General features: G+C 53.4%; 4 protein-coding genes across 4 annotated transcripts in view; 1 reads left to right on the forward strand and 3 right to left on the reverse strand.

Annotated features, from left to right (window-relative positions):
• Positions 1–238: 238 nt before the first annotated feature.
• VOLCADRAFT_97138 (uncharacterized protein) lies at positions 239–5,136 on the reverse strand (the record flags this gene model as incomplete). Its single annotated transcript, XM_002956171.1, has 5 exons — positions 239–292; positions 1,457–1,780; positions 1,841–2,371; positions 2,842–2,936; positions 4,971–5,136. 5 exons carry the CDS (start codon positions 5,134–5,136, stop codon positions 239–241), a joined length of 1,170 nt encoding a protein of 389 aa, XP_002956217.1.
• Positions 5,137–6,250: 1,114 nt separating this feature from the next.
• Positions 6,251–8,818, reverse strand: VOLCADRAFT_107105 (uncharacterized protein). Its single transcript, XM_002956172.1, has 3 exons — positions 8,556–8,818; positions 8,410–8,480; positions 6,251–7,015 (listed from the first exon to the last, which is right to left on the reverse strand). Exons 1-3 carry the CDS (start codon positions 8,688–8,690, stop codon positions 6,874–6,876), a joined length of 348 nt encoding a protein of 115 aa, XP_002956218.1. The 5' UTR covers positions 8,691–8,818; the 3' UTR covers positions 6,251–6,873.
• A 2,849-nt stretch (positions 8,819–11,667) lies between these two features.
• VOLCADRAFT_97140 (uncharacterized protein) lies at positions 11,668–16,702 on the forward strand (the record flags this gene model as incomplete). Its single annotated transcript, XM_002956123.1, has 7 exons — positions 11,668–11,750; positions 11,801–11,996; positions 12,067–12,287; positions 13,311–13,539; positions 13,615–13,650; positions 15,502–15,575; positions 16,552–16,702. 7 exons carry the CDS (start codon positions 11,668–11,670, stop codon positions 16,700–16,702), a joined length of 990 nt encoding a protein of 329 aa, XP_002956169.1.
• Positions 16,703–23,688: 6,986 nt separating this feature from the next.
• Positions 23,689–25,594, reverse strand: part of VOLCADRAFT_97142 (uncharacterized protein) — a gene marked incomplete at both ends in the record, with an annotated part of 9,675 nt that continues 7,769 nt past the window's right edge. The window contains 2 exons of the mRNA XM_002956173.1: positions 23,689–23,772; positions 24,142–25,089. Coding sequence (XP_002956219.1) covers positions 23,689–23,772; positions 24,142–25,089 — 1,032 coding nt within the window. The remainder of the gene's footprint in view (positions 23,773–24,141; positions 25,090–25,594) is intronic.

A 25,594-nucleotide genomic window follows, 5' to 3' on the forward strand; every position in this document is an offset into this window, starting at 1 on the left:
TTCTTAGCCGGGCATATAGTCAATCGGTGTTGATTACGTTATGCGGTAAAAACACAGCCGAGGGGCCTAAGCCCCTGGCGTAAGGACGCTCTCCCCATCGTAATCCGTTTAGATTTCACGGCACAAAACGAGCACTTCGGGCTTGAATCGACAGCATGATGCCCTTCAAGCAAAAGAACTAAACAACCTCGCCTCCCTCTTCCTCCAACCTGGGAAAGGTTTATTCATTGCTACACAACTACACTATAAAATAGGGCCCTGTACGGCTGCGCATGTCAAAATCAAAACACGGCTGCATTGGCAGACAGAACAGACAACACACATCCGATGGAAAAAAAACACTCGCTACGTGTCGCTCGTGTGCGAATTCGAGTTCAGTCAGGTTCGAACATCGGCAATCGTCAGCATCGCAACTTCAGCGCGTAGCTGAAGCCACCGTTTGAAGGAGCCAGTCAGCATGTACAGCGGTAAATACATTCAAGAGGGACGAAAAGCAACCTCCGTCGGTGAAGGACTGACTGAGAGCCTAAGAGTCTACCTAGTGAGGGTTGGAGCTCCTCGACGCCGCGGCGCCCAAGGTCCCCACCTGGTCCCCTACGCCGACTAAAACATCTGGCCTGTTTAGGTCAAGTCCATTCAAATACACATGGCCTTCGTGCCAAAATGTTTATAGCAGTCTAAGTCTCGTTCATTGTCGTACCATATGCTCCTAGAGTTGAGAAAGTCTGCGTTCTAGAAATGCAACAAAGAATGGTGTCTCCTAGCAGTGCTGCTAATCCTTCGAATGCCGTCCGACTGAGGTTTAGGAGGTTTTCCACGGGGCGCGTGGATGGTGCCAATGCCGCAAACCCACACGCCGTACAACTGGCGTGCGCACGGAGCTGGCAGCAGGGGCCCAACCTCGCCGCCTAATGGATACAAATCCCCTGAAACATTTGGGGGCCCGAACTCCTAATGATTTACGGCTAGAAATTCCCACCTTGGCCTTTGGATGACGGGAAAATCCAAGGTTGTTCTCCCTGAACGAGAACACCCCTCTGGACGTCATCAGCACTTGCAGCTCCTGGCCACCGGTGGCAAGTCTCCCAAGCAAAAACCCGTACAGGGCGAATCCACGTCTCCTCGCCATCTCTTTCCTTTCCTCGCCACGTCTTCATGGCGCACACACGCTCTGTCGTACACGGCTGGTACACCAGCCCCACACCTCCCACCCAATCACCCGCGACGTGACCACGTCAACCCCCTCAGGTCCCGCCGCACTGTCACTGCCGTCGTCGTCACCACCACCACCACCACCACCGCTGCCGCTGCCGTTTCCACTGCCGCCGCAAACGCGCTTCAGCTGGTCCCCAAGCTCTGCGGGAAAATCCTTTTGCAGCTGCCGCCAGCCAGCAGAGCAGCCACGCGCAGAAGCTTCCAGAAGGTCCGTCCGCGACCGTGGCAGCCGAACCCACACCGGCAGGCGTTTGGAAGGCCACGCCTTATGGGCGGTAAAGCCCAGATCGTCTCGAGCAATGGCAAATGTGCTGCTCATAGGGAGCCTCCGGGACGTGGGATCCAGATGGGGGGTCCCGGGCTCGGTCTCGGGCTGCTCGTCATCGTCATGCAGTGCTGCGCACGTGTGGGTGCGGGCGTGGGTACGTGTGTAGCTGCCTGCCGAGTTCGGACACCTCCGCAAGAAACTGGAGGTGGAGTCCTCCAAGGTGCTATTTGACAAGATCGAGGAAAGGGGAAAGGGATGAATTGCTTGTCGTTGGCGCACAAGCGGTTCTGTCCAGCACTGGGGATGGCAATGATGATGACGATGAGAGCAATGGCGATTAGCAGCAGGGGTACTGACATCGTCGTCGTTGCCAGGCTTGGCCGCCGCAACCTCTGCCAGCGCCTTCGTTTCCCTTTGCCCTACGTCCGGGGCGGCCGCTTCCACCACCACCACCGCCGGCCCCGTCACCGTCACCGCCGCGCCTGTCTTCATCAGTGACGTCGCCTTGGTCACCGTCACCACTGTCTCCCCGTCGAGAAACCGCACCGGCTCAACTTCCGCCTCCGCCTCTGTCATCGTCTTCACCAGCACCCCAGTTTTCTCAACCTCCTCCCCCCCCTCGTCCTCCTCTCCGTCCTGCTCCTCCCTCTCACGTCGCCCCAGAAGCTGAAATGCCGCTACCAGCCCCCTCCTCGCCACCATGAACTGGTTTCCTCCCTTCTCCTCAGACTCCTCCTCGAACTCGGGCACGTCAATGGGGTAAGTTATGACCACCGGATGAGACGACACCTCAGGATGATGGTGCCGGTGTTGAACTTGTGTAGTGCAGAGCAGCTCGCCAGAAGGGGCAGTAGCAGCGTATGGCTGCGCAGGCATATCACAGAGGCCCTGAACAGTACATGCAGAACAACACAACACAACACCGTGTAGCGCAAGTGCACCGCAGAACAGAAGCGGAGCGCGTTCCTTTAATTAGGGACGAAATTGAGGAAGCACGAGTTCCAGAGCCACGTTTCTGGCGTACACTGGATCACGCCTGCGTCTCGTTCCGCGCTAAGTGAAAAGGAACGAAAGGGAAATCAAAATCATATTCCGGCTACGGCATAGCAGCTCCTAGCTCGTTTGCAATGTCGAGAGCCAGCAGCCCATCTGAAAGTTTTACAGTTATCAATTTGGATGCTGCCAGGGTTGCCAATATGTCCATCCAAATGGAACACAACTCCATCCGATGATATGGCATGAAAAGGCATGTTGCGAAGGTGGACCAGCAACCCCCGATGCCCTGGCCTGTCTGTCTGTTCGTGGTTCTGCTGCCGTCCATTGTTCGCCCGCGCCAGATCCCCCTCCTTCCACCTCACCTGCTTTACAACGACGCAAGATTCCGTGCAGGGACGAGCGGCTTGGTCGGCTTGCATGTGCAATCCGGCAGCGGAACTTGAGTCAACTGCTCGGCCTGCGTTTGCAACGACACGTGGTCCGGTGAGGGAGGGAGGAAAGATGACCAGGTTAGCAAAGAATACGCTGGGTATAGGATCAGAATAGGAAAAGAGATAGGAAGAGGATGAGTTGGAAGCAACGGGGTTCATTGGCAAAGAGGAGGTGGCCTGGCCACGCCAGGTCAGGCAGCCGATGGCCACCTGGCTACCCACGACGGCCTTCCTGCAGATGGGCATACGGTTTAATCTCAGCGTTTACATCGCCTTGTCTACTGGAGGCAACGGATTCGGGGTCGTTGGGTGCTTCAGTGCTTCGCGCAGCGGGTCGTGCGCTCGCACTGCACAGTCCACATTCTACAGAGCGCAGCATCGAACTTTGGCCGACAACCTCCAACCGCTTCCTACGTCAACTGGGATGGGCTTGGCAATCTTTAAAATTAATGTTGGACGGCATTAGCGCACGCAAAGATTGGCGACGTTAGTGCCTGCCCGGGTCGGTGCGCCGTTTAAAGATTCACAGACTGCCAGTGGAACGTGAAGGAGCGGATCACCATAAAAGCTGCCAAAGAATCACAATTTAGTAATTTGGCAATGAGGTAGCTGCGTGACACAAGATTGCGCATCACCAGGATGGAAAACTAATTAGTCCAGTACCGTAGTCCAGTATCTGTTTCGTTCCAGACAGATAAGCACAAACACGTGAATAGCCATGTCTACCATATGTCACCTGCAAAAAAACTGTTCGGGTGTACCTCTGCTCCTTGCGTTCTGCAAAGTCTGACGTTAACTGACAGTTGTTTCTACTGCTACTGCTACACCAATCCACAATCACGGATGATATGCACCAAACATGTTCAGACGCAATTGGGCAAAAATAATGCCCGGAAAAGAGTCTGTGTCTGGGATACGAGACCCACATGGTCGATTGGAACCGGATTCTCGTCGCAAGCCAAACTCACCCAGAAAGCTGCGCACGCCTCTAATGACGTTAAGTATGCCTTGAGCCAACATGCAAATAGTCGTCTATCCAGTTTGTATGCAGCTTCCGGACACCGGACTACTGCGTGCCGTTAAAATTGTCTTGTCTCGACCTTGAACTCAATAACGTGGGCTATCGTTTGGCACTACACTAGTAGTGCTGCAGCCTAGAAAGTCCATGTTCATGTTGTGAGACAGGCTGCTGCCGCAGAATGGGGTGACGTTAAGGACGTCACTACGGCCAGCCGGTTTATTCACTTACGAGGATTTCATCGACTGGTTCTTGTGCGCATTATAGCCATACGAAGGTAAAAGGTAACTTAACGGGTGTACTAGGCGGTAGATAAAACCGCACAGCTAGAGTTTAAAGTCAATTACGTAATGCAATTCTCCTTAATTGAACCGTTACTTGTTGCATGCCCGCGCACGTCCCGGGGGCCCGAACCTGAATTAATAACACCTTCCCACTAAGCACCTTCCAACATCCGCAGTTGTATCTTCCATTCTCTATCCATCCTTTGCCTGCTATATCTCCTATGCAATCTGCATATTCTCCTGGCATACGCCTTTCTTGCTTCTTCTAAGGAGATATCCTATCCACTTCACCGCCCCTTTCACGCGGATTGCTTCCCCTTTACCCTGTCCCTTCACCCCGCACGCGCTCCCTCGGCTGTACCTCCGTAGACCTCGATCATTTCCGGAGTCGGGTCAACAGGCAAATCCGCGTTACCACGCTGTCGCTGGCGGCTGTTGCATTTCCTTTCCTGCAAAAAACTACGCCTACAGCCCCCTTTTTTGATGGCGTAATCCTGTACAAGCCAGGAATCGCTCATCGATCCGTTCGCATCTGGGTCGCTCTCAGCCAAGTCCATTGTCCTCTTTGTTCGTCCTTACTTTGTCCGGACGTCGTTCATACGTCCGCAGCGATGCAGAGCTGCCCAAGAAATCGTGTTACAGTGAAGTCCATTTCCTGTTGAGTCAACTGATCGAATCCAGTTCAGCTCTCCTGCCCGCGGTAACATGGGCACTATATGTGTGATGCGAATTCTTCCTTTCGCCCGCCGTCCCCTCACACCCTAGCTCTCCCTCGGAATCCTTGCCTTTATTGAAGCTTCTGTACAGCTCCTCGCTCGAGAGACGCGAAAAGTCGAACTCAAAGGCCGCCTTGGCTTCCTCCTTGTACCTTGTCCAGATGTTGCATCTCGCCGGCAAACCGGAGACCGTGTCCACATCGCGCATTGAAGATGCAGTTCGCATAAACGTCTGCTTCATGCATATCTTTTTACTGCTATAGGTTACGCCAGCGAGCTGTAACCTAAGACGAAGCGAGTCTTTCCAAAATCAGTGCAACGGAGAACCAAGCAAACGTGCAGCTATGCGTTTAAAACGGCTAAGACACGTAAAAGGGAAGGCGCGGTGTAACTACTTCAGGAGCTTCACTTGTCGTTTTTTAAATTTCAGTTTGTATCCAGAAGGACCAATCACGGAGGTGAAACGAAACACGTGGCAACAGTTAAATGCATGATGGCGTACTGACTCTGCCGGTAAGGGACGATGTAACCTGCATGGATTCCGTGGGGGTAGTAATGCCGTATTTTCACCTCGTCCATAGTGTCTTGCATATCTCGATGCGTTTTTAATGGAGTAGAAAGCGCATTACTGCAACCCTACAACGCCGCAAGGATTGCCTAGGAGCATTGCTTAGATCCGCACGTTAGCTGACGGAGAGATTTTGCTACGTACCGTTAACGTTTCAACATTCAATGCAAAGTAGGCCCGCTTCGCGGCATCAGAGGATTGATTGGTCAGCACCATAAGCATATGTCTAATTCTCAGCGCCATGCCCACCTTTGCTGTAATGTACAATCCGCTTGCCGCGGGCCCAACGCCGTGGACCCACAAGCCCATTACCGGAAAGGGCTTCACCAAGCCAAGGCAGCGACGCCACGACCCCCTGTACATGCTGGCGACCTGATTCCTGTGGAAAGACGTCGATTGACCTGCATACGCGGTTCCTGCTCTTTCCCTCCTCTCACCGCCCGTCCCTTACGTTGCAGCGCGCAAGCTCGCTTCAGTCGACTTCAAAGCTCAGCACCCAGATCCATCAGTCGCACATGCTGTTTCCGTGGCTCGTGTGGGCCCTTGAACCCTAACCCTTTCAGCAGATCCACAACTCTCATGGCTGACGGATGCGCAGTAACACTGGAGCTGCATGACTACCAGACTTCACTAGTCAACGCGTGTGTACAATTTTAACCCTTAAGGGCATTCGTAGCCTTAGCAAAATGAAGCGAGCTGCCACAGGCTGAAATAGCTGACTGCTTGATCCGCATGTTGGGCCAAAAATTAAGCTGGGCACGGTAGGGATGGGTACATCGATATACGACAACCACCACAAGCGCAACAAAAACGTTTCTCACGTGAGGAGGCAACAGATGGCACAAAGTTGTAAACCCACTGGATTTCCAACAACTTCACGGCAATGTGGGCAGGAACCGCACACCGCGTGCCATCGGGTGCAGGTAAGGATGGTCATCAGGGCCCTATGTTTGACTTTTGCTCAGAAGCAGCAAGAGGACCACAGCGCGGTGTCTCCATCTCCATTTGGCACCATATACTGCCCTGCACATGACCCTTAATCGTCGCCTCCGTGCAGCTAGTCACCGCTAATTCGGGTGCTAACCTCAGTCAAGTCAAGTCAGCCCTCTTGGTATGCGCACCGAGGAAGCAACCTAGTGCTCTTACACGCTTGGACACCCTTGCTTCCCTTTGCATCACTAAATACTATACAAAACACCTGTGCCTTTTTTTCAACTCCACCACGCATTTTCTTTCTTTCCCCATTGGTTATTAAGTGGTAAATGTTATCACTGCCAGAGTCCGAAACCACTGCAGCCGACTGCACACAAAACACATGCCCGTACTATGCTTCATCGCCACATCTTTCCCTTTTGCGGCTACTTAGCTAGCAAGTTATTACTTTGAAGACGTCCAGTACTCCACTGTTCCTTCGCAATAGTACGCCCAATCCGTGGCAACACGGAACCTCGTCTTGCGCGAGGAAAAAGTGACGAGGGAAGTCCGCATCCACGTGTTTCTATAAGAGATCCAGCAGGGCCTGGGGCAACGCAAACCCAGATGCTGAGCATAATGAAATCATAATCAAGAAGCCCTCTCACCCAGCACATAGCCTGACATGCCCCCTCTCAAAGCCTGACATACACCCCCTACGAGCCAAGAGGAGCAACAGAAAGCGGGCTCGCCTGTTCCAAACTTTAGTGCTACAGCCCCTAGCTTTCAGTTAGCCCAGCACAGCCTAGTTCTCGTACTAAACCAGCTGCTGCTTGATAGCTGCGTTTCAAGTCGGAAATTAGGTAACCCACAACTTGTGCATCGCATTGCGCATGGCAAAAATGTAAGTGAATCACCTACTACAAATCCAAACCAGGAAGTGTACACGTCGCCCGCCACGACGCGCACGCGGCACACGCAGCATGGAAGGCATGCAGCACACAGGATGCCAGCCGCTATAGCTGCGCCACGACACAGTGCCTCTTCCCGCCTTTGCCTCTCTCCGCAACTCAGACACCTGCAGGACCTTCCGTAATCTCGTCAGTACATCCTCACTAACGGGAACATCGTCTTCCTTTCCCAAGCTCACGAGATAGGACGCTGATAGCACAACGCAGAGGAGATCGGAGGTTGACGTGATTTGGTCGTCAACGTGATTCATGAGAAACTGCGGCCCAGAATCCACCATCCTGGCTGAATACAACTTGTACTGCCGAACACAACCCGTTCTGCAATGTGGCAGCAATTTCATGCACGACATTCTATGAAACCCGTCCTGACGGCAGAGCTTGCGAGCTGCCCGGTCTTGGTGATGTCTCTGCTGCACGCCAGCCGACCGATTGGGATGCCCCTATGTCGATGCCCCACACCAAACCCTAGAAGTCAGTCGAGAAACCCATTTGCGTGAGCACCAAGGTCCACGCAGCTGAGAAAGCCTCTTGCTCTGAGCACAAATCTCCACGCGGCTCATAGCCGTCTAAACCTGGATGGATTGTTGCCACAACCTGCGCTCCGCTAGAAATACCCCCCACCAGCCATGTTGCGATACGCCTCCTGCACGTGCAACACTTAATGTAAGAGTAGCTTGAATGAAGCTACAGATACTACTGACTGCAGTCGTAGGTCAAGCCGCTGCATTTCAAGGAACGCCCCAACTGGGGACCCTTTCACGCAGTTTACAACATGCAGCCCCAATTTACTAGCATGGCACAATAGAAGGTTGCGGTTTTAGCTTGTTTATGTGGGACTCGTCTGCTGTTGCGACTGCGACGCTTCACCTAGCCTAAGTATGTTACTTACCTCGTCAAACTTGCGCCTGTTTTGTTCTCGAAGCGTTTCGGCTATATTACGCCGTATCTCCCGAAGTCTGTGCCAGAGAACATAATACAAGCTTGACTGACCGAATAGGATCGACAGGAAGCTCACTGTCACGAGACTTACTGTGCAGTACTCCGCATCATCAGATAAAGGAATCCGAATCCGACAAGCATCAGGGCATAGAAAACTAAGAACTGCGCATTCACCGTGTAGAAGGTCAGGCGGGAAAGCAACAGGTGCGACGCGACAGCAAATAGTTGACTACAAACCTGCTGCACGACACCCTTCCCCGCCTCTCCCCAGGTCTCGGCGAGCCACTTCAGCAAGAAGACTGTGCCAGGCTGAATCTCCGTCTCGTCATCCACCTGTGCTTCGCTGATTTGCTCTAGCACTTGATCACTCATTGTAAATGATAATAACCTTTTAAGAAATGTATAACCTTGCCATTAATGTGGGTTGAGCGTCGTTACGGAGAAGTCAGTTGCAATGACTGCGCGACCGATTCATGCAAAAGCAAATCCATCAACAGTCTATAAAACCCTAATGGGAATTAAGTTCGTTTTTGATAACTTTTCTCTCGGTAGAGTCTCCATTTCTCGAGACTGTGTACGGCGTACAACAGTTACAAATATTGCTGCATACCTTCCTTACTTAAGGTCAGGGAAGCACGAGTTGGCGCTGTATCAACTGTTTGCACCTACCATGGCAACGTCGGTAACAACTCATGCACGCTCACTCTGGCGATAATGAAAAGCCAATCACCGTGTGTCCCAGATAACCATTGGCGCTGACTCCGCTGCCGTTGGTCCTGAGCTAAACCAGTCCTATCATCCTTGCGTCCCTGTCCTTATATGTTTGGCTAAGAGGCGATGACGCGTAGCGAAAAGGCTGGTTCTGTGCGACTGTCGTACGTCCTGTGCGAATGTCGTCTCTTTATAAGTTCTGCTCTCCTGTTGAAGTCATTCTGCCTTCACCCAATAGAGCTTTCAGCGTCGTCATTCGCTACTGCTCTCTCCCTTCCCGTCCTTTCATCCTGCTCTCCGTCCCTTTCCCCATTCCTCCCTCAATTTTCAAGCTCCGCGTAAGCAGCTCAGCTGCGGCTTTCTAGGGGTTGGGGCCTGAGAGCTTCTTTTTTCCTAGGCGGCTCTAGTCCTTGAGTTGTGCTCTTGCGTTGTCCTTAGCGGCTGCCTTGTCGTTGGGATGTCTTTTGTCTTCTAGGTCAACTTGCCTTTGCCGACAGTCTCCGTGCCCTAGTCTTCAGTCCGTCGTGCGTGGCTGGGTCGTGTCGCGTCTGGTGTTTGAACTTTTAGGCTTCCACCATAAGCGGTGGGTGTTGCCGCGCAGCCAGCGTGTGGCTTGGCTGTTTGTGTCCTCTGCAGTGTAATGGCCTTTGGCAGATGTTGGTTCCCGTCCCCCTCCTCGGCATGTACGGCACAGGTCACTCAGACGCGAACTCTGAACACCTAAGATCCAGGTCTGAACACCTAAGGTCCAGGTCTGAACACCTAAGATCCAGGTCATGGAGTACAGAATTGATTTCATTTAGAAGGGGAGGTAATTTCCGTTCGGAAATCCACCTGTCCACGCAGACCACAACACATTTCCGCCACACTAACAAGTGAAGATGTCAACCTCTGTGAGGCTTGAAACCACATCATCCCCGGGGGCCAGATCAAAAGGGTTCACCGCTGTATCCTTGCCCGACACGTCATCCGCCACCACCAGTAGTGGATCCACTTCCGCCGCATCCGCAACCGTCGGAGGCCCCCACCTTTGGCAACACGGTCAAGCCCCGCCTTACTGGTGAAGGAAAAAATATATTCCCGAATGTCAGTGTTTCTGACTTCTTCTTGCTCCTTTCTGTCTGAGGGCTGCAGGGAAAACCCCATTCACTCTGCGTGCATGCGTTCGTTCGTTTGTCATTTGTTATGTAAGCTTGGGCCAACTTAACCATTAACTTAGGTAAGCGAGGTTTCGGAGGAACTCGAGGGTACATCATGCGTAAGATTTCGTGAAAAGTCGCCTGCTCATAACCTAGGTGAGTCAGCTTGGTTTCGGCATGGCAAACGGATCGTGACGCATGCATAAATATGGAAGCCTACGGCTCTGCACCCGAAGAAAGAAGTGGCTATCGTTTGGATTGGATGCATGACATTTAGCATGTAGGGGTTCTGACATCCGTAGCCTACACGCTCATGTACCAACGAGTGTGGGATACTGAATGAGAATTCAGTGTTGTGATTCAGAGTTCCATTTCCGACCTTCTTACTTTCTTCGGGAACTTTCGAAAACGAGCTGTATCTGCTGGGGTTTGTACTCAAACACACGCACACACACTCTAACACACTAACACACACACTAACAAACACACTAACAAACACACTAACAAACAAACACACTAACACTAACACACAACACTAACACACGCACACACACACACACACACACACACTAACACACACACTAACACACACACACACTAACACACACACACACACTAACACACACTAACACACACACACACACTAACACACACACACACTAACACACACTCTAACACACACACTAACACACACACTAACACACACACTAACACACACACTAACACACACAAACATACACAAAGACACATTAACGAACGAGGTTCTTGTATGAAGGGTTCAGCTCCCTTGGCATCTCCCTGAGTACTCTTTGCCTGGTGTTATAGTTTCCCCGTAGCCCTCAGAAAAAAGCAAGAATAAACTCAGAAACACTATCGAGTTTCTGACCTTCTTACTCGCTCTAACTTTCTTGGGGAGCATGTACGCCCTGATCATGTGCAGCTTCACCAACCTCATCTCGGCTCTGCTCCGTTGGGTCACTAGCGTTTGGGATGGCTTCTTCCTTCCAGCTTCCATCTGCTGCCTGTCACGGCTTTTAAGTGCCATATGACACTACCATACTTCAGCCGCAATGTCCAGCAGCTTCCTAGCGCAACAATTTTTGAATCTGTGTGTGTGTGTGTGTGTTACATGGTTGGGGGGTGCGTGACCCCATACCTGTAAAACTACCCATACGAGCCGAAGGCCCAAGGGCAATACTACAACGCCTAAAAGCCACGGACAAAAAGAAAACACCGCACATCAGCCCGGACTAGCGTCCAAAGGGGGTAATTGAGTTTCGGTGAGCCCACATACGTTCCAACATCCTCGCCAGACGTGCTGGCTCCCATTTCATGGCCTCCAACATGCTTTGTTGATGATCGAATCCCTCTTCAGCACGAATATCATTATAGGCTGATGAATCTGATCGCTCAGGAGCCGAATTGACAGCGGGGCAGTATAGGCAGGCGAGGCGGGCATCCGCAGCCTTGGTGGCGGTGGTAGCACTCCGTCTCCTTGGATGCATGTATGCAAAGGCCGGGAGAAGACGATGATGCTGGTTCGGGCCAGCACCCGACAAAAGGTCGCCGATGTGTGCAACAGGTGGGAGGCCTCCGTGGTGTGACCGGAGGCTCGTCAACTCATGCGCACAGTGGCTGGCTGCAAGGACTCGGGCGGTTCACTGGTATACCACAGCAGCCGTCAGAAGCTCAGGACGAGGTGGCATTGAAAGAGGCTACTCTGCAGCGTATGGAGGCCTTGCATCACGAGCAGACACCGTCGCAGCAGCAGCAGGCGAGGGAGGCTGCACAGCAGTGCATGGAGGCTTTGCATCGCGAGCAGACCCCGGTGCAGTGGCAGCAGGCGAGGGAGGCTGCACAGCAGCACATACAACTGGGTGCTACAACTCTAACGGCAGGCCATTAGCTGTGGCAGACTCCTAGTGGCTGTGTCTGCTCGATGTGATACGACAGCGTCTCGGTGTGCCGTACTTAACATTCCTATTACAGTGTTTCTAGAGGCAGGCGGGTTGGAGCGGGAGGTAGCATTCGCGCAGGAACTGGAGAAGTTCGTCCGCAGTGAGATGCCCATGTGGCTAAGTGCCGATTGCAGCTGCATCCACAGCCGGAGCCCGGTGCAGTGGGTGCAATGGGCGGCGGTGCATGTGCTCGAGAGCTCCACATGTTAACCCACATCTCTGTTCAAAAGAGAGCTGGTAGCAGCAAAGTAAATCTTTAATGTTAACAGCTTGTATTTTAGTAAACTAAAATTACACATAAACAATGAAAAACATATTTAAATTAAATGAAATTTTATTCACAAGCTGCAAAAGTACCCTGATGGAATATTGGCAGGTTTGATGTGGAAGTGGTAGGGGCCTGCTGCAGGGGTGAAAACGTGATGTGTATGGTGGTCCGTAATTGGCGTCCTTCCGTGTAGCTCTCCGTGCACATGTCGGGCCTGAGCTGCCGTTGACCAGGTTGTAGGCCATGACAGTGACCCACGGGTGCGGACTGTTGGTGTGAAGGGGTGCCGTGTCGCCCCCTGGCCTGTGAAAGGCCACCCGTCGGACTGCTGTGAGTGGTGGCTGGCAGGTCCTAGATACTGCCAGCTCGTCCATCAGGACAGGTTACCAAGCCTTTAAAAGGCTCTGCTGTTTATCGGTAACAGCACCTCAGATTCACACGTTTACATCCAGGCAAGGGGCTATCGGTGGTAGGTCGCGGACCTAATGGTGAATGACTCTCAGTCGCATCTGCTAGGTCCCTGTGAGATAGCGTCTCACCAACAGGTTATGAGCCCCGGGTAGCGGTTCCCGGCAGTTACTATCTGTAGTTGCTTCAGCTTGAGCAGTCAGGCTCGCTAGGCAACCATTATGGGGAAGGGATGTAAGACCATCCTCCTCTCGGACGAGACACATAAACAGATCGACTAGCACCTCCGCAACACATATGAAGATATGATCCTCCGTGACGTCATCGATCTTCTACACAAGAAGCGATACAAAACCAGAAACGTACCAAGTGAATTTCTTAAAACTTGAAGTACTCCCAACCACCCACCGCACTCGTCGACATCTGTAGGGACCAAACCCACATCGGCCCCCAGGGGCCGGATCAAAAGGGTTCACCATCTCATCCTTGCCCGACACGTCATCCGCAGCCACCAATTCTGTAAGTTACATATTCCGCACGCATGCGCAAACGTTTACGTAAAAGCCGGGCGGCCCATGGGGCGGCCCACGTTTATTGATATTGATCGGGTACGGGGGAGGCCATCCTCCTCCTACCTCGTCCGCTTCAGGGTGAAGCGCCTCAGCGCGACGTACCTGGCCTCCCAGATTTCCGAGAGGTACCTGGCCAATGCCAGGGGTGGCGCCTCAGTCATAATGGTGCGCCTTAAAGACGAGGTCGTCATCGTGCTTAAGTGGTACCTTTCTTGTGTAAAACATTCCTATTGCGTGTAGGGAAGGGAGCAGGGTTCGACACCCCGTACGGGGCCCGTAAGTTTTTGGCCTTTTTTCGGTATCCCCGTCAGGGCCCGTAGGACTTTTCGGTGGCCCCCGTAAGGATTTTGGGGCGCGAAGCGCCCCGTACAGGGCCGCCCCCGGACGGGCCGAAGGCCGGTTACGGTGGCTCCCGTAAGGATTTTAAGGATTTATAAGAGGCCGTACGGGGCCCTGTAGGGGAGAGGACGGACCATATAAAGGATAAGGCCACACACTTGGCAGACATAATTCATATTGCAATATTTAACTACACTTTTCATAATACTTTTATAGCTTCTGGTCTGTAACATCCAGCGATGGCAGACAATGAGTCGTCAGGAGGTGACCAAGGGCCTCCTAATCCACCGCCCTCCAAGAAGCGCGAGAAAATAACGATTTACAGGGCAAAAAAATGCAAAGCGTCACTTTCCACAGCGTTTCAGCCAAGGACAGTGCCCCCGTAAAGGTTTTGCGGGGGTTACGGGGGCCCCCGTAAGGTTTTCGGCCGGTACAGGAGCCTGGTACGGGGGCCCCTCCGTAAGGAAAATTTGGGAGGTACGGGGGAGCCCCCAAGTTTCAGGAAGGTCAGTGTCGAACCCTGGAAGGGAGCCTATGGCCCTGCACCCGAAGAAAGAGGTGGCTATCGTTTGGATTGGATGCATGACATTTAGCATGTAGGGGTTCTGACATCCGTAGCCTACACACTCATGTACCAACGGATGTGGGTTACTGAATTCGACACTCTGTGATTCAGAGTTCCATATGTTTGGATCTTGAGCTACAAGGCCAGCACTGTGGTGGCCCATGCAGTTCACACCCCGGAGCATCATGGTCCACTGTCTTGAGCCCCACACTCCGTGGTGTTGAGCCCCAGGATACCTGTAGGGTTGCTGAGCCGTACAGTCCAGTCCCGGCTTGCGGGGGAGTGGGACAGGTTCTGCCGCCACGCAGGGCAGTTCTGAAATGTGTAGCCCTCAAAAACATAGAATTACTAGGGGGCGGCTTTTCAAAGCCGAAAAGGGGCTCGGCCCCGGTGCAGCCACTTACAGGAAAGCTATCTTCATGCTCCGATTTTTCTGTAATTTCTCCTTTGGCATTTCAATATAGAATGGATATAGCATTCAAACGCTATTTTTGCGGGGCGAGATATGTAAGCCACTGACTGACTGACTGACTGACTGACTGACTGACAGCAGTGAACCCGGGGGGCTCAGCCCCCGAATGGTGCTTCACGCCCGGGGCCTTGCCCAAAAACATAAGAAGCTGGCGCGCAGATATGAAGCAAGCCAATTTCCCAATGAAATGAAACATCAGACCAGACCAAGGAAAACAGACCAGAATGTAAGCAATCTGTCTTTGAAGTCATTGTTGATCTGGAATCGATCGTTCTGGCAATGGCCCCAATGGCCCCACGTAATGGCATGATCCTCACACTAATACGGGACAATGCATAGAGACACACAATTGCACAGAAAGATGTACGGTATACGACACCGGTATGGCACCATAACAATAGCACTCTTTGGGTTGGGGCCGTAAACATCCTGCATGATACAAGATGTTTTTGCCTCGTCTTCTAGATCCAACCTACATATGTTTACACATATCCTTTGTCCCGTTGTGTTGCAAGCACGCTCCTTTCTTCGGCCTTGGCTGTGGATGAGACACATGTACCTCAGGATGTGCGAGGCGTGTGCATTGGACCTGGGTGTGCTTAAGACTCCAAAAATAGGTTGGTGCTTGAGTGTTTGGGTAGCGGCCGGGTAGAGATAGAGATAAACAATAACTAACTCCTTGCTCTGTTTGTACATTCTTTACGAATCAATCCCCTTATTACTTCTCATGATTGCCCTTGCCCCGAAACAGCCAGGCGAGGTGCCTCCCCCACAGGAGGAGCCGGCGGATAGTTCATCAAAGTCGCCTGCCTGGGGGAGACCACGGTGTGTGACTGGTATTCGTAAACTGTCGTGCTAATGTGTGTACGGCGGGACTTGGTGGTGTTGCTAAAACCGGAGGCCCCCACGGCTGCGATTGCAGCAGAGTTGGATTTGGTACGGAACTGTCTCCCATTATAGGTGAATCAGTTGGTAGTTGATTCTTAACTGACCCATCCATGACTGTTTGCAGCCCAATATACCTTCCCCGGGGGTCGGGTTGTCTTTCGGTTTCACTTCACTAGAGAGAGTCTCTTTGACGTACATCCTTGCGGTCCATCAACCTGCTAAGGACTTCCGTTATAGCCATAGCCATAGCGACGCCGGTTACCTCGACCTTAACCCCACTTTGGCAGATTCGACCCGTATGTGGTCCCTCCAGCCGCATACCCACGTACCCTAGGAACCCCACTTCCCCCGAAGCCGTTAATGACAGCGTTGTCCTCCTCCTCCACCACCCAAGTGATTTGTTTTTCATTCAGGATGGGTCTCAATTTATTCCAACCCGAGAAACTAGGTAACAAAGTTGCTAGGGTTGTGGTAATTTATTCCTTAATTGTGAGGCGTGGGGGGGGCGGAACCCCCCAGACCCCCCCCCATAAGTTACAACTCCCCTCGTAGACCAAGAGTCATGCACTGAGTTGGCGCGTTTTCCGTCCGTGCGTGCACGCTTCGTGCACATGCGTAGATAGTTCTGGCACTGTTTGTGAGCAGTAAGTAAAATCGACCAAGCAAAGGCCCAAAGCAAGCAACCGCATAGCAAATCACTGGCCGTCACCCGCGGCTGCTCTCCAGTCATGTTTTTGACTGGAGGAATGGCAATGTACGGGTCAGCCTCAATTTATTCCTTTTTTCCAAAGGCCATAATGCTGATTTATTCCTTTTTCGGAATATATTACTTAACAAACGCTGCTCCTCCCCCTTCCCTTACTCTTTCCCTCCTCCTCCCCCTCCCCCTCCCCTTCCTTCTCCTCGGCGGCAGTACCGGTGGCGAGATCCACTGCAGTGAGCACTGGCAGCGGCTGTCACTTCTGGCTTCTGGCTTACAGGATGTGCTGGAGTTTTGGCCATTGAAAGACATAAAATGGAGATGGTTTACACAGCTCGCGCCAATGAACACATTGTCATTGTAATGTCCCATGTGAACTGGGTGACTTTTTCAGGCCCACTTTTCCCAAAAAGTTTTCACAACATAACATAGCATGTGAATCCAGTATAAGAGAGCCATAAAGCAACTTTATCAAGCTTGCTGCCGGCTATAAATACATAAGTCACGCTATCGATGACAGGAGGCCCTCAAAAGATAAGCATTGAGTACGATGTCATGCATGACATATTTGGGACCATGACAATAGTCCATGAATGACAAGTAAAGCACATAATACCCATGTGACAAAACATTCACAGAAGAAATAGACAATTCACAGGTAAAATACGTAAACATACGCACACGAGCTACATTCACATCTCGACCACAATCAATCAACAAAGTGCATGTAAGGTAACAACCAAACACCTTACACAAGTATAAGACAACACGAAATCGCATATTCATACCGATAATAACCTAAGGTGATTAAGAAGAACGGTAAAATGAACGTGACACTAAAATGTCATGACATGGAGAGCTGCAAGAGACAGAGGATGGATGGGGGTGGGGTGTGTTATGAGGTGGTGCTGAGGAAGGGGGGGACCAGCAACCCAACATGTGCAAGGAGTAGGTGGGTGGCAGTGTAAAGCTAGGGTCCCAAAAAGCCTAACCTAGGCCCAGTTATCATCATCTGAGGGTGCCTGGGGCCCAGCAGCCATGGCATTGCGTCGCTCATTAACTTTGCAAGCTGCCCTCAAGAGGGCTCCCCAGCATGGTTCGAGGTCTGCTGGGAAGACCTCGGTCTCTAGCTCCTCGATCATACACTTCTTGTGGAACAATGCCACGCTGTCCTTGTTGAGTGTCTTAAGCAGCTGCCACTCCGTGTTGCTGAGCCCGAGGCGCTGAACCGCCTCCCCAAACGCTGAGTTCAATGGCCGTGTCCAAATGCGCCCGTTGACAAAATCGGTGTACTCCTGCTGCAGGCCATCGAGGAAGATGGAGAGCGACGAGTACTTTTGCTTTAAGGCAGGGTCGCGGTCGACCATGTCATAATAGGCGAAAAGCCTAATCTCGGTGATGTGGTCCCGCATTCCCGACAGCATGATTTGCTTCCGCAGCTCACGGTGCAGCACGTCAAACTGCTCAGCATCCAGCTCGACCACGAGGGATATGAGGTTGCCGACCATGCTGCAGAGCTGTTCCAGGCTCTGATGCGATTTACCATGGCTGCAGCGCAGAAACTCCAATTTTTCTAGGCATTCATGGAGCCCTTGAGATTCGCTCTTCCCCTGAAGCTGCTGCACCGCAATCGTCAGAAGTGCTATTATTTCTGTGGCCGCCTGGTCATATTCATCTAAGTCTTGTCCAAGTTCGACTTTTTTAGCTTGGTACTTCTGGAGCTCGCGCTGTAACCGGTCTTTCAGGGCTTTGCGCTTGCTGAAAAGGTCCGTCAGCGTCTGTTGCAGGGTCATCGCTTAGCAAAGAAAATGCGTCCGTTGCGAGAAACGTTTCATACGGTTGGTAAGTTTAGCAAGTCCTAGCTACAGGCGGAAAGTCGGCCGGGGATGTCCGAAACTAAGTGAGCCCTCCCTGGCCGGCGGTTGCCACGACGGCAAGACAGTTGCTGCACAAACATGCGCTGTTCGCTATACTGAGTACATTGTCAGCACTGCGCACATAACTGCTTTCCTTCTGCACATGCAGCGCGCGGGGAGGCCGCGACATCGGCGCAACACCCTCGGCGCGCGCGACAACGCACTTGATACTAGCTATCCAGTACTTACAGTCCTTTGCACTTTAAGGGTGGCGCAATACGCTATGAGATCATCACCGCGCGTATTAGTGGGGGGTTCCGCTCCTAGGCTAGTAAGAAAGGCTAGTACCTTGCTTTCCAACACTCAGTGACGCCCTCAAGTGCCAATTCCAGGTCAGCGACAAATGCCCGGTGACACAGCGTTCCCGGCCTCTTAACCACAGAGTTCCAAAACCTAAGTACAAGATTGGTCCAATGGAACTGGAGCGGCCTCTGTGACAGCTCACGGTATAGGGAAGCCATAGTCGGGCTCCTCACCTCAACTACAGATCGCATGTATGCACGCTGCTCCTGGACCATGGGATTACTCATAGCACCTTCAAAACTCACATTTATGAAGTCAGGTCCCCAAACCTGTGCTCCATAAGAAAACACTGATACAACAAGTGTATTGTAGAGAGTCAAACAGAGCTTGGGGGTGGTAATTTTCTTATCTCTACACAGGGTGCTGAGCCCAAACGTGGCCCGCCTCCCTGCTGCGAGTAGTTGCTTGGTACATGCTGAAAACTGCACTCCCGGGCCATAGTGCACCCCGAGATACCATGCCGTCTCGTTCCCGGTCAGCAACCACAACCCCACCCCACCTAGCCGGTACTCAGCTTCCGAAAGCCGCTTCCGCTCACGTGTAGTGCCCCCAAAAATGAGGACCTCACACTTGGCGGCATTCGCGGCCATACCCGTCGCTTTGCAGTAGGCTTCGAATAGCCCCAGAAGGCATTCTGCTCTATCGTGCCCGGTCGCTACCAGTGGCAACAAAAAGTAGGTTGGTGAGTTCACCACCCGCCAGGCTACCACTCTGCTAGCGGGGGGTGCTCCATCGGCTAGGAAGGCATACACGGCAATTAGCATTGTGAGCATCAATGTAATGAGCGAATACTTCTATGAAGAGTCCAAAAAGGGTTATACACTAAGGGGGCACCCTTGCTTCACACCATGAATTCAGGTCCCAACCTATTCCTCAACTTGACCCGAACCTTCACAGCAGACGGTTCGCAGTTGCATCACATTGTATGACAAGCTGCGCAGCTTCCAAAAGGTGTCTGGCTTGACCAGCGTAAGCAAATCCACTATCCACCACTGGTGGCATGGCCTCGGGAGGCTGATGCGCCACGGTGGTGTTGCGTGAAATGGCAAACAGAAGCGGTGCGTCCCACCACAGAAATACATGAGCCTCTGCCAGGACATGTTCAGTTGAACCCACAAATGAATGCGGGTCGCCGAGGATATGCACATGCACGTATGCCCCAACAGTTGGATCCTTCATCTTCGCTGCACCGTATATGTCAGCGGCTTATATTTGGGAGGCGGTCAGCACCCTCCAACAATAAGCATTGTTCCACATTTTGAATTGTGTTGTGTTCGCACATCCATTTGCGTGCTCCATTTGAGCACGACAGCTTTATTTTGCGCCTCCATCATACATACAGTTCTGCATCATTCCACACGTGCTAAAATTAGCAAACGGGAAGCAGAGAGTGCCACAGAGTGTCGTCGGGGCGGAGAGAAACCCACGGGTCGCCAACGAATATACAGAATATACAGCTCTAACGTATACACAAAACCCTAACGAATTTACAATTCTAACACATACACATGCACACACACAGTAGCTGCGTGCACACAAAAACATCTCGCTTGCACACCACGGGTCGCCAACGAATATACAGCTCTAACGCATGCACATGCACACGCGCAGCAGCAGCTTTGCGTGGGCACAAAATCTTGCTTGCACGGCAGGCTGGGCTGTGTGTGTGTGTGTGGCTCAAAACAACCATGTTATATCTAACCAAACCACAACTGGATGGTGGCGTCGGAAGACACCAATTGGAAGAGTTTCGTCCGCTTAAATAGCGGGGAATGCAGCCATCCCATGAATCGTACAGCCAGTTCCGAAATGGCGCGGTCCAGTCCCGGAATGGCGTACCGTTGATCCATGCTTCCAATAGATGACGGGGCTCCGCGAGCCCGGGACCAGCGTCCCAGTTGTAACCTGTGCTACGACCCCGCCCATACTTCTGCAAGTATGGACTTCCGCCTGAGGCGGCGTCTACTTGTAGGCATCCATGACAGCTTCCCGCTCGCCGTCTAACCCAGAGGTCGGAGCCATAAGATCTGACAGAAAGGCGGCAAAATAGGCAGTTGGAATTCAGTTAGTTCCAGTGAACTTGTCCAGCAACCGCGCCAAGCGAGAAAGGAAAAACTAGACAGCAAAATGTATCAGTTTGGGACCAAATTTAAGAAGCGTAATACAACTGTAGAGCCCAGTATAGAGCATAGAACCCAACAACTACGAAACGTCTATACGAAGTCGTGTAGAGAACATGGACGCGGACCAGCCAGCCGAGACGGCGACGCCGGGGGAACCGCTGCACCTGCCGGGAGGCGGAAGAGGAGGAGGATTCTTCTCCGAGACGATGATGCCGGGGGAGCCGCCGCCACGGAACACGAGAAAGCCCGCCGCATGCAGGACGCTCGACGGACGTACTTCTGGGTGCGTGCCGTAGGGGCTCGCGGGCTTTTGCGGCGGCTTTTGAAAACAGTACGGCACTCTACTTTGGCGCTCCTAGATCTAGGTAGTATCCACAACAACAACAAACGAGTCACGCGCTCCTGAGGGGCACAATTTAAAATTCCTTTTTTTCCAACTCTGCACGCGGACATTTCCAACAAAAAGTCTGAACTCGTCTTTTGAGATTCAAGGAGGACCATAACAACAATAACAACAACAACAACCCACACCACAACGATGATGATGCCGCCGGACCGCTTCATCCTATAGTGATACATGCTGGCCGCTCAAGGACGTCATTGAGTGCGACGACCGCTGCAGCACATTCTTCGTGTTCGACGCTGCGCTCACCACCTGGCGCCATTGCCGCAAGGAGGACCTGCGCATGATTGTGTCGTACGCTGGCGGCTGGCAATGACGCGGCACAGTGCACGATCACGCACATGCACGCGGGATCGTGGGAGTGTGGGACATCATCCACGTGGCCGCGCGGCTGTTCATCCAGTGACAGCAGTCCAGCATGGCCGCAGCGACCAGCTAGGCAGCCTCTCCATAAGTGTGGCATAGTATGACATGGCCGGATGTGTGTTGTTGTATCACGTCTTTTTTCAGAAAAGAACCGATGACAGATCCCCTGATGTCCAGGATACTACAATGTGCCAGGGTGCCTGTCAAGCGGATGATCTGCATCTGACACAGCCACGTCGCATGTCACCATTCCGATCGGACCCATGCGCACCAGGATTGGGCAGCGGTCGCCAAGCGGTCGCCGACTTGATGGTACCATGACGTACCCTGGGCCCGAAAAGTATGCTACAGGCCTGTATCTGCGCAACACCTTTTCACACCCTGGTTTGACTCAAATTCACCTCCAGCCTTGCCATTCGTCTTGATGACCATTGTAACCTTGTCATACGCCCGCATCAGCGACCGCAGCATGGACCCTTCAACCCCTCTCCCTTGCAAACGGAGCCACATTATCTCCCGCGGCACCTTGTCAAACGCCTTCTCGAAGTCAATATGCGCAATGATTAACGGCCGCTGTCCCGGTTGGCTATGCCTAGCAGTAAGGTACTGCTTGGCAAAGAGATGATGTGTGGTACCGAATCCTCCTCTGAAACCCGCTTGGCCTCTGTGCCTAAGTGAGAGCGTCTTCCCTGTGCCAACGAGCCTATCCAGGAGGACCAGCGCGTAGCATTTCGCCAAGGCGCCCCCTACTGCTATGTCCCGGTAGTTACTCGGCATGCTGGGGTCCTCGTTCTTGTAAATTGGGGTGAGAACGGTAGTTGTAAACTGCCGTGGAAAGTCCCCAGTCGCCCTGGTATGTTCCAAACGCACGTGCAGTACCGGAACAAGCTGATTCACTTCCCCCCGTCGCCTGCCCCTACCATTACTCGACGCGGAGCCTTCCTCTTCTCGAGGCAAACGCGCATAGCGGTAACATTCCGACGGCGCTACTTCCAAACCTGGTGCCTTACTGTTGGCAGCCGGTCAACAGCACGTGCGACTTCCTCCAGCGTGAGGGGGGGTCTAGGGTTTCTGCTGCCTTCGTAGTCCTGCCCAAAACCGAGTGGGATGACCGCGATTCCTGCCCTCTTAGGTATTGCCCAAAGTTAATGAAATTCAAAAGCCGATTCGCCCCCTCGGGGCCTGTCTCTCCCATACCTGTGTTTAATAGCACAGCAAAGTGATCCCTGAAGACCTTCGTATAATCTATCTCACATCGCTCCCTCAACTTCCCTCCTAAAGCCCGCCACAAAGCTCGTTGGTCATGCCGACATTTGACCACAAAATCTCTCATCCTGTCCTCCCCATATGCCGCCTTTGCATATCCTTTTGCCCGGTTGTAATTCGTGGCAGAAAGCCTCCCATTCCGGACCCGATTTAGTACTCATACATGCGCTGCCGCGTTTGCCGCGTTTGCTGACCAAACAGTATCCCCTCCTGACGTCATGCCGGTAGGACGGTGAGAACCGAAGGCCCTCACCGTGACTTTGTACAGGGCACCTCCAATGTGTTCGACAGCTTGTGTGGTTTTGCAAACTCCACTCTGCAGATCCCGGGCCACTTGGCTTAAGGCATTCATGGTAGGGGACCCCCCCCTCAAAATATTATGTGTAATCCTGGTAACGAGCAATATCAAACTCCACCCGGGCTTTCCGGCCTTTACCGTCCCTACACCTGCCTTCGTCATCCACTGTAACATTAAGAACAAGCGTCAAAGGTCGGTGGTCGGTGGTCTCCCATCCATCCAACTCGATTAGATTTCCCACCCTCAGAAAGGTGGCGAACTGCTGAAGCACACGCGGAGTCGCTATGAACAAATCGATCATACTATCGCCTGCCTCCCCTTGGGCCTCCCGCTCAGGTTCCGCACCTACCACCAGCATCCAATAGAATCCGGATCGACGGCGGCCCAACTCCATTCCTGGTCGGCTCGCAGGTTAACTTTATCCCAGGTCACCACCGTCCATCAACTAGTGGCACTTTGCCTTCCACCATCGGAAGGATTTTCGACCCTGACAGGTCTCGAAGCGGGCCCGCGGCCAATCTCATGCGGCTCCAGGATGTTGGACACCTTTATTCAGGTCTTGCAACAGGCACATATGTGTGCGTGATGAGAGATTGGCTTTCTTCAGGAAGTCAGGCTGGAAGGGTGTTCATCACTTGAAGGCAACCACCTAAGTTTCCGTGCGCGAGTTTACTCTCAATGATCGTGTGGGAGCACAGACAGCAACGCAACGCTACCAGGAGAAATGAGCAGGAGGGCAAACTGCAGTGCAACATGCTGCTGCGGTAGCCAGAGCAGACCCAGCATCAACCACATGAGGGGGAAGTGCGAGACGCTGGGGGAGGGGGTATGAATCAGCAGCTGATCAGAAATCGTCCCGCCTGGCAACTGGCACGTGAGGAAACACAACGCCTCGTCGTGAGATATGGCATGATATGGCCAGTCAATTCCAGCCGCCCATGATCAGTGACGGCAGGCGGCGGCGGCGCACAGCGGCCGCAGACTCCATGCGGCGGCGGCGGCTGCTCTCACGCTGCGGTCCTAACGGAGCGCAAGCGGCAGATGTTGCTGGGCAGTCGAGACCGGGATATAACGGAGGGACCACAACCGCTACAACTACCAACCGCGAGAGCCCTTGCAAACACCAACCTTGAATTCGTCGCTCTTTTCGCCGCGCAGCGGCTGCAGCGGCGCTGACGGCTCCGGCAGCGGCGGCGGCCCCTCTGGGGGTAGCGGCGCCCCCTCAGGCAGCATCCCGAGGCCTGTCGCCTTTCGCCCCGCCGACGAACGCGCTGACGTCACCCTGGCGCTGTTGCCGGCACTCGCGCCGCGGGCGCTGACTGGCCGGGGCGACGGCGCCGCGCTCGCTGCGGATGATGATGCAAGCGATAGCGGCAGCGGCGGCGGCGCCGACGCCGAGCTGCCGACAGCGCTGTCCTGGTCACGCCCGCCGCTGCGTCCCCTAGATGGTCGTACATCCAAGCCGTCGTCGTCGAGGACGTCGGTGGAGCTGATCCTCGAGCCGGCGGCGGCCGCGCCAGCGCCGGCAGTGCCGTACAAGGCATCTAGCGGCGCCGACGCCTCCGCCAGGTCTTCCGTAATAGCCTCCAAGTACTCCGATGCGCCGCCCCCAGTCTCCATTGACCCGTCGCCGCCGCCAGCGCCGGCAGCGGCGCCGCTGCCGCCGCCAGACGCAGCCGCTTTGAGGCCGCTCACCGGCCGTGAGCCGCTGCCGTACAGGGCGCCCGAGGAAAGCGCCGACACCGGCCTGGACCCCGGCGGCGTGTGCAGCGGCGACGACAGCTTTTCCGCCAGGCGTTCCAACCCCATGGCGGCGTCGTACTCCGCGGCGGCGCACGCCGCCCGTTGCTCTGACGGCTCATAGGCAATCCTAATTAGACCGCTACCCTCCTTATTCTTTGGCAGCGCCGCGTAGGCGGTAGCGGAGGTGGGCCGCGAGCCGATACCGCCGCCGCCGCTGATCATTGAGACAAACGGCAGGGGCGGCTTGCCGGGAGTGCTGTACGGCGAGCCGCGGGTGGCGGCGAGCTGTTCGGATCGCTGTCGCTCCAGGGTGGCCTTGGCATCCTCCCAGTCCTGGGAAAAACGGGGGAGGACATCCACACGCACGTAGTACGGCAGTCGTACACTGGCTCTGGGCGTAACAAGGCCTTTTATAAGAGAAAATGTTGCATGTACTTAGTACTTGGTATTAATCATGATGATAACCTATGAGCCTATCAACCTTTTAAACCTACGAATCTATGATATCTGGGGAAATAACAAGTGCGAAAAACTTATCAAAACCGATCAGCTGTTGCAAGGAGGGCCTAAGGTAGGAAATCAATTCAAGAGATGGGGAGGAGGAGGACGGGGGGGAGGAGAAGGGGAGGAGGAGGACGGGGCGGAGGAGATGGGAAGGAGGAGGACGGGCTTGAAGCAATTGGCAGGTGTTTTCTAATGTGGGCCTAAGTACGGCACCTGAAAGGATAACTACCCCTGCTATCATACCCCAACACCACCACCGCCACCATTATCAGACATCACCCCCCGACCATACCAGCCCCCACACGCCCGACCGCGACTGTGGTGCGATTCTAAA

The sequence above is a fragment of the Volvox carteri genome (genome assembly GCF_000143455.1).
Source record: "Volvox carteri f. nagariensis unplaced genomic scaffold VOLCAscaffold_58, whole genome shotgun sequence".
In the NCBI taxonomy this organism is placed as follows: domain Eukaryota; kingdom Viridiplantae; phylum Chlorophyta; class Chlorophyceae; order Chlamydomonadales; family Volvocaceae; genus Volvox; species Volvox carteri.

Bases quoted from the DNA above. Each gene is read 5' to 3' on its own strand.
- VOLCADRAFT_107105 (XM_002956172.1), bottom strand. From the start codon at position 8,690: ATGAGTGATCAAGTGCTAGAGCAAATCAGCGAAGCACAGGTGGATGAC. The intron at 8,481-8,555 runs GTTTGTAGTCAA...GTGAATGCGCAG, and splicing joins GGAAGGGTGTCGTGCAGCAG to TTCTTAGTTTTCTATGCCCT. The intron at 7,016-8,409 runs GTAAGTCTCGTG...GCGTTGCCCCAG, and splicing joins ATGATGCGGAGTACTGCACA to GCCCTGCTGGATCTCTTATA.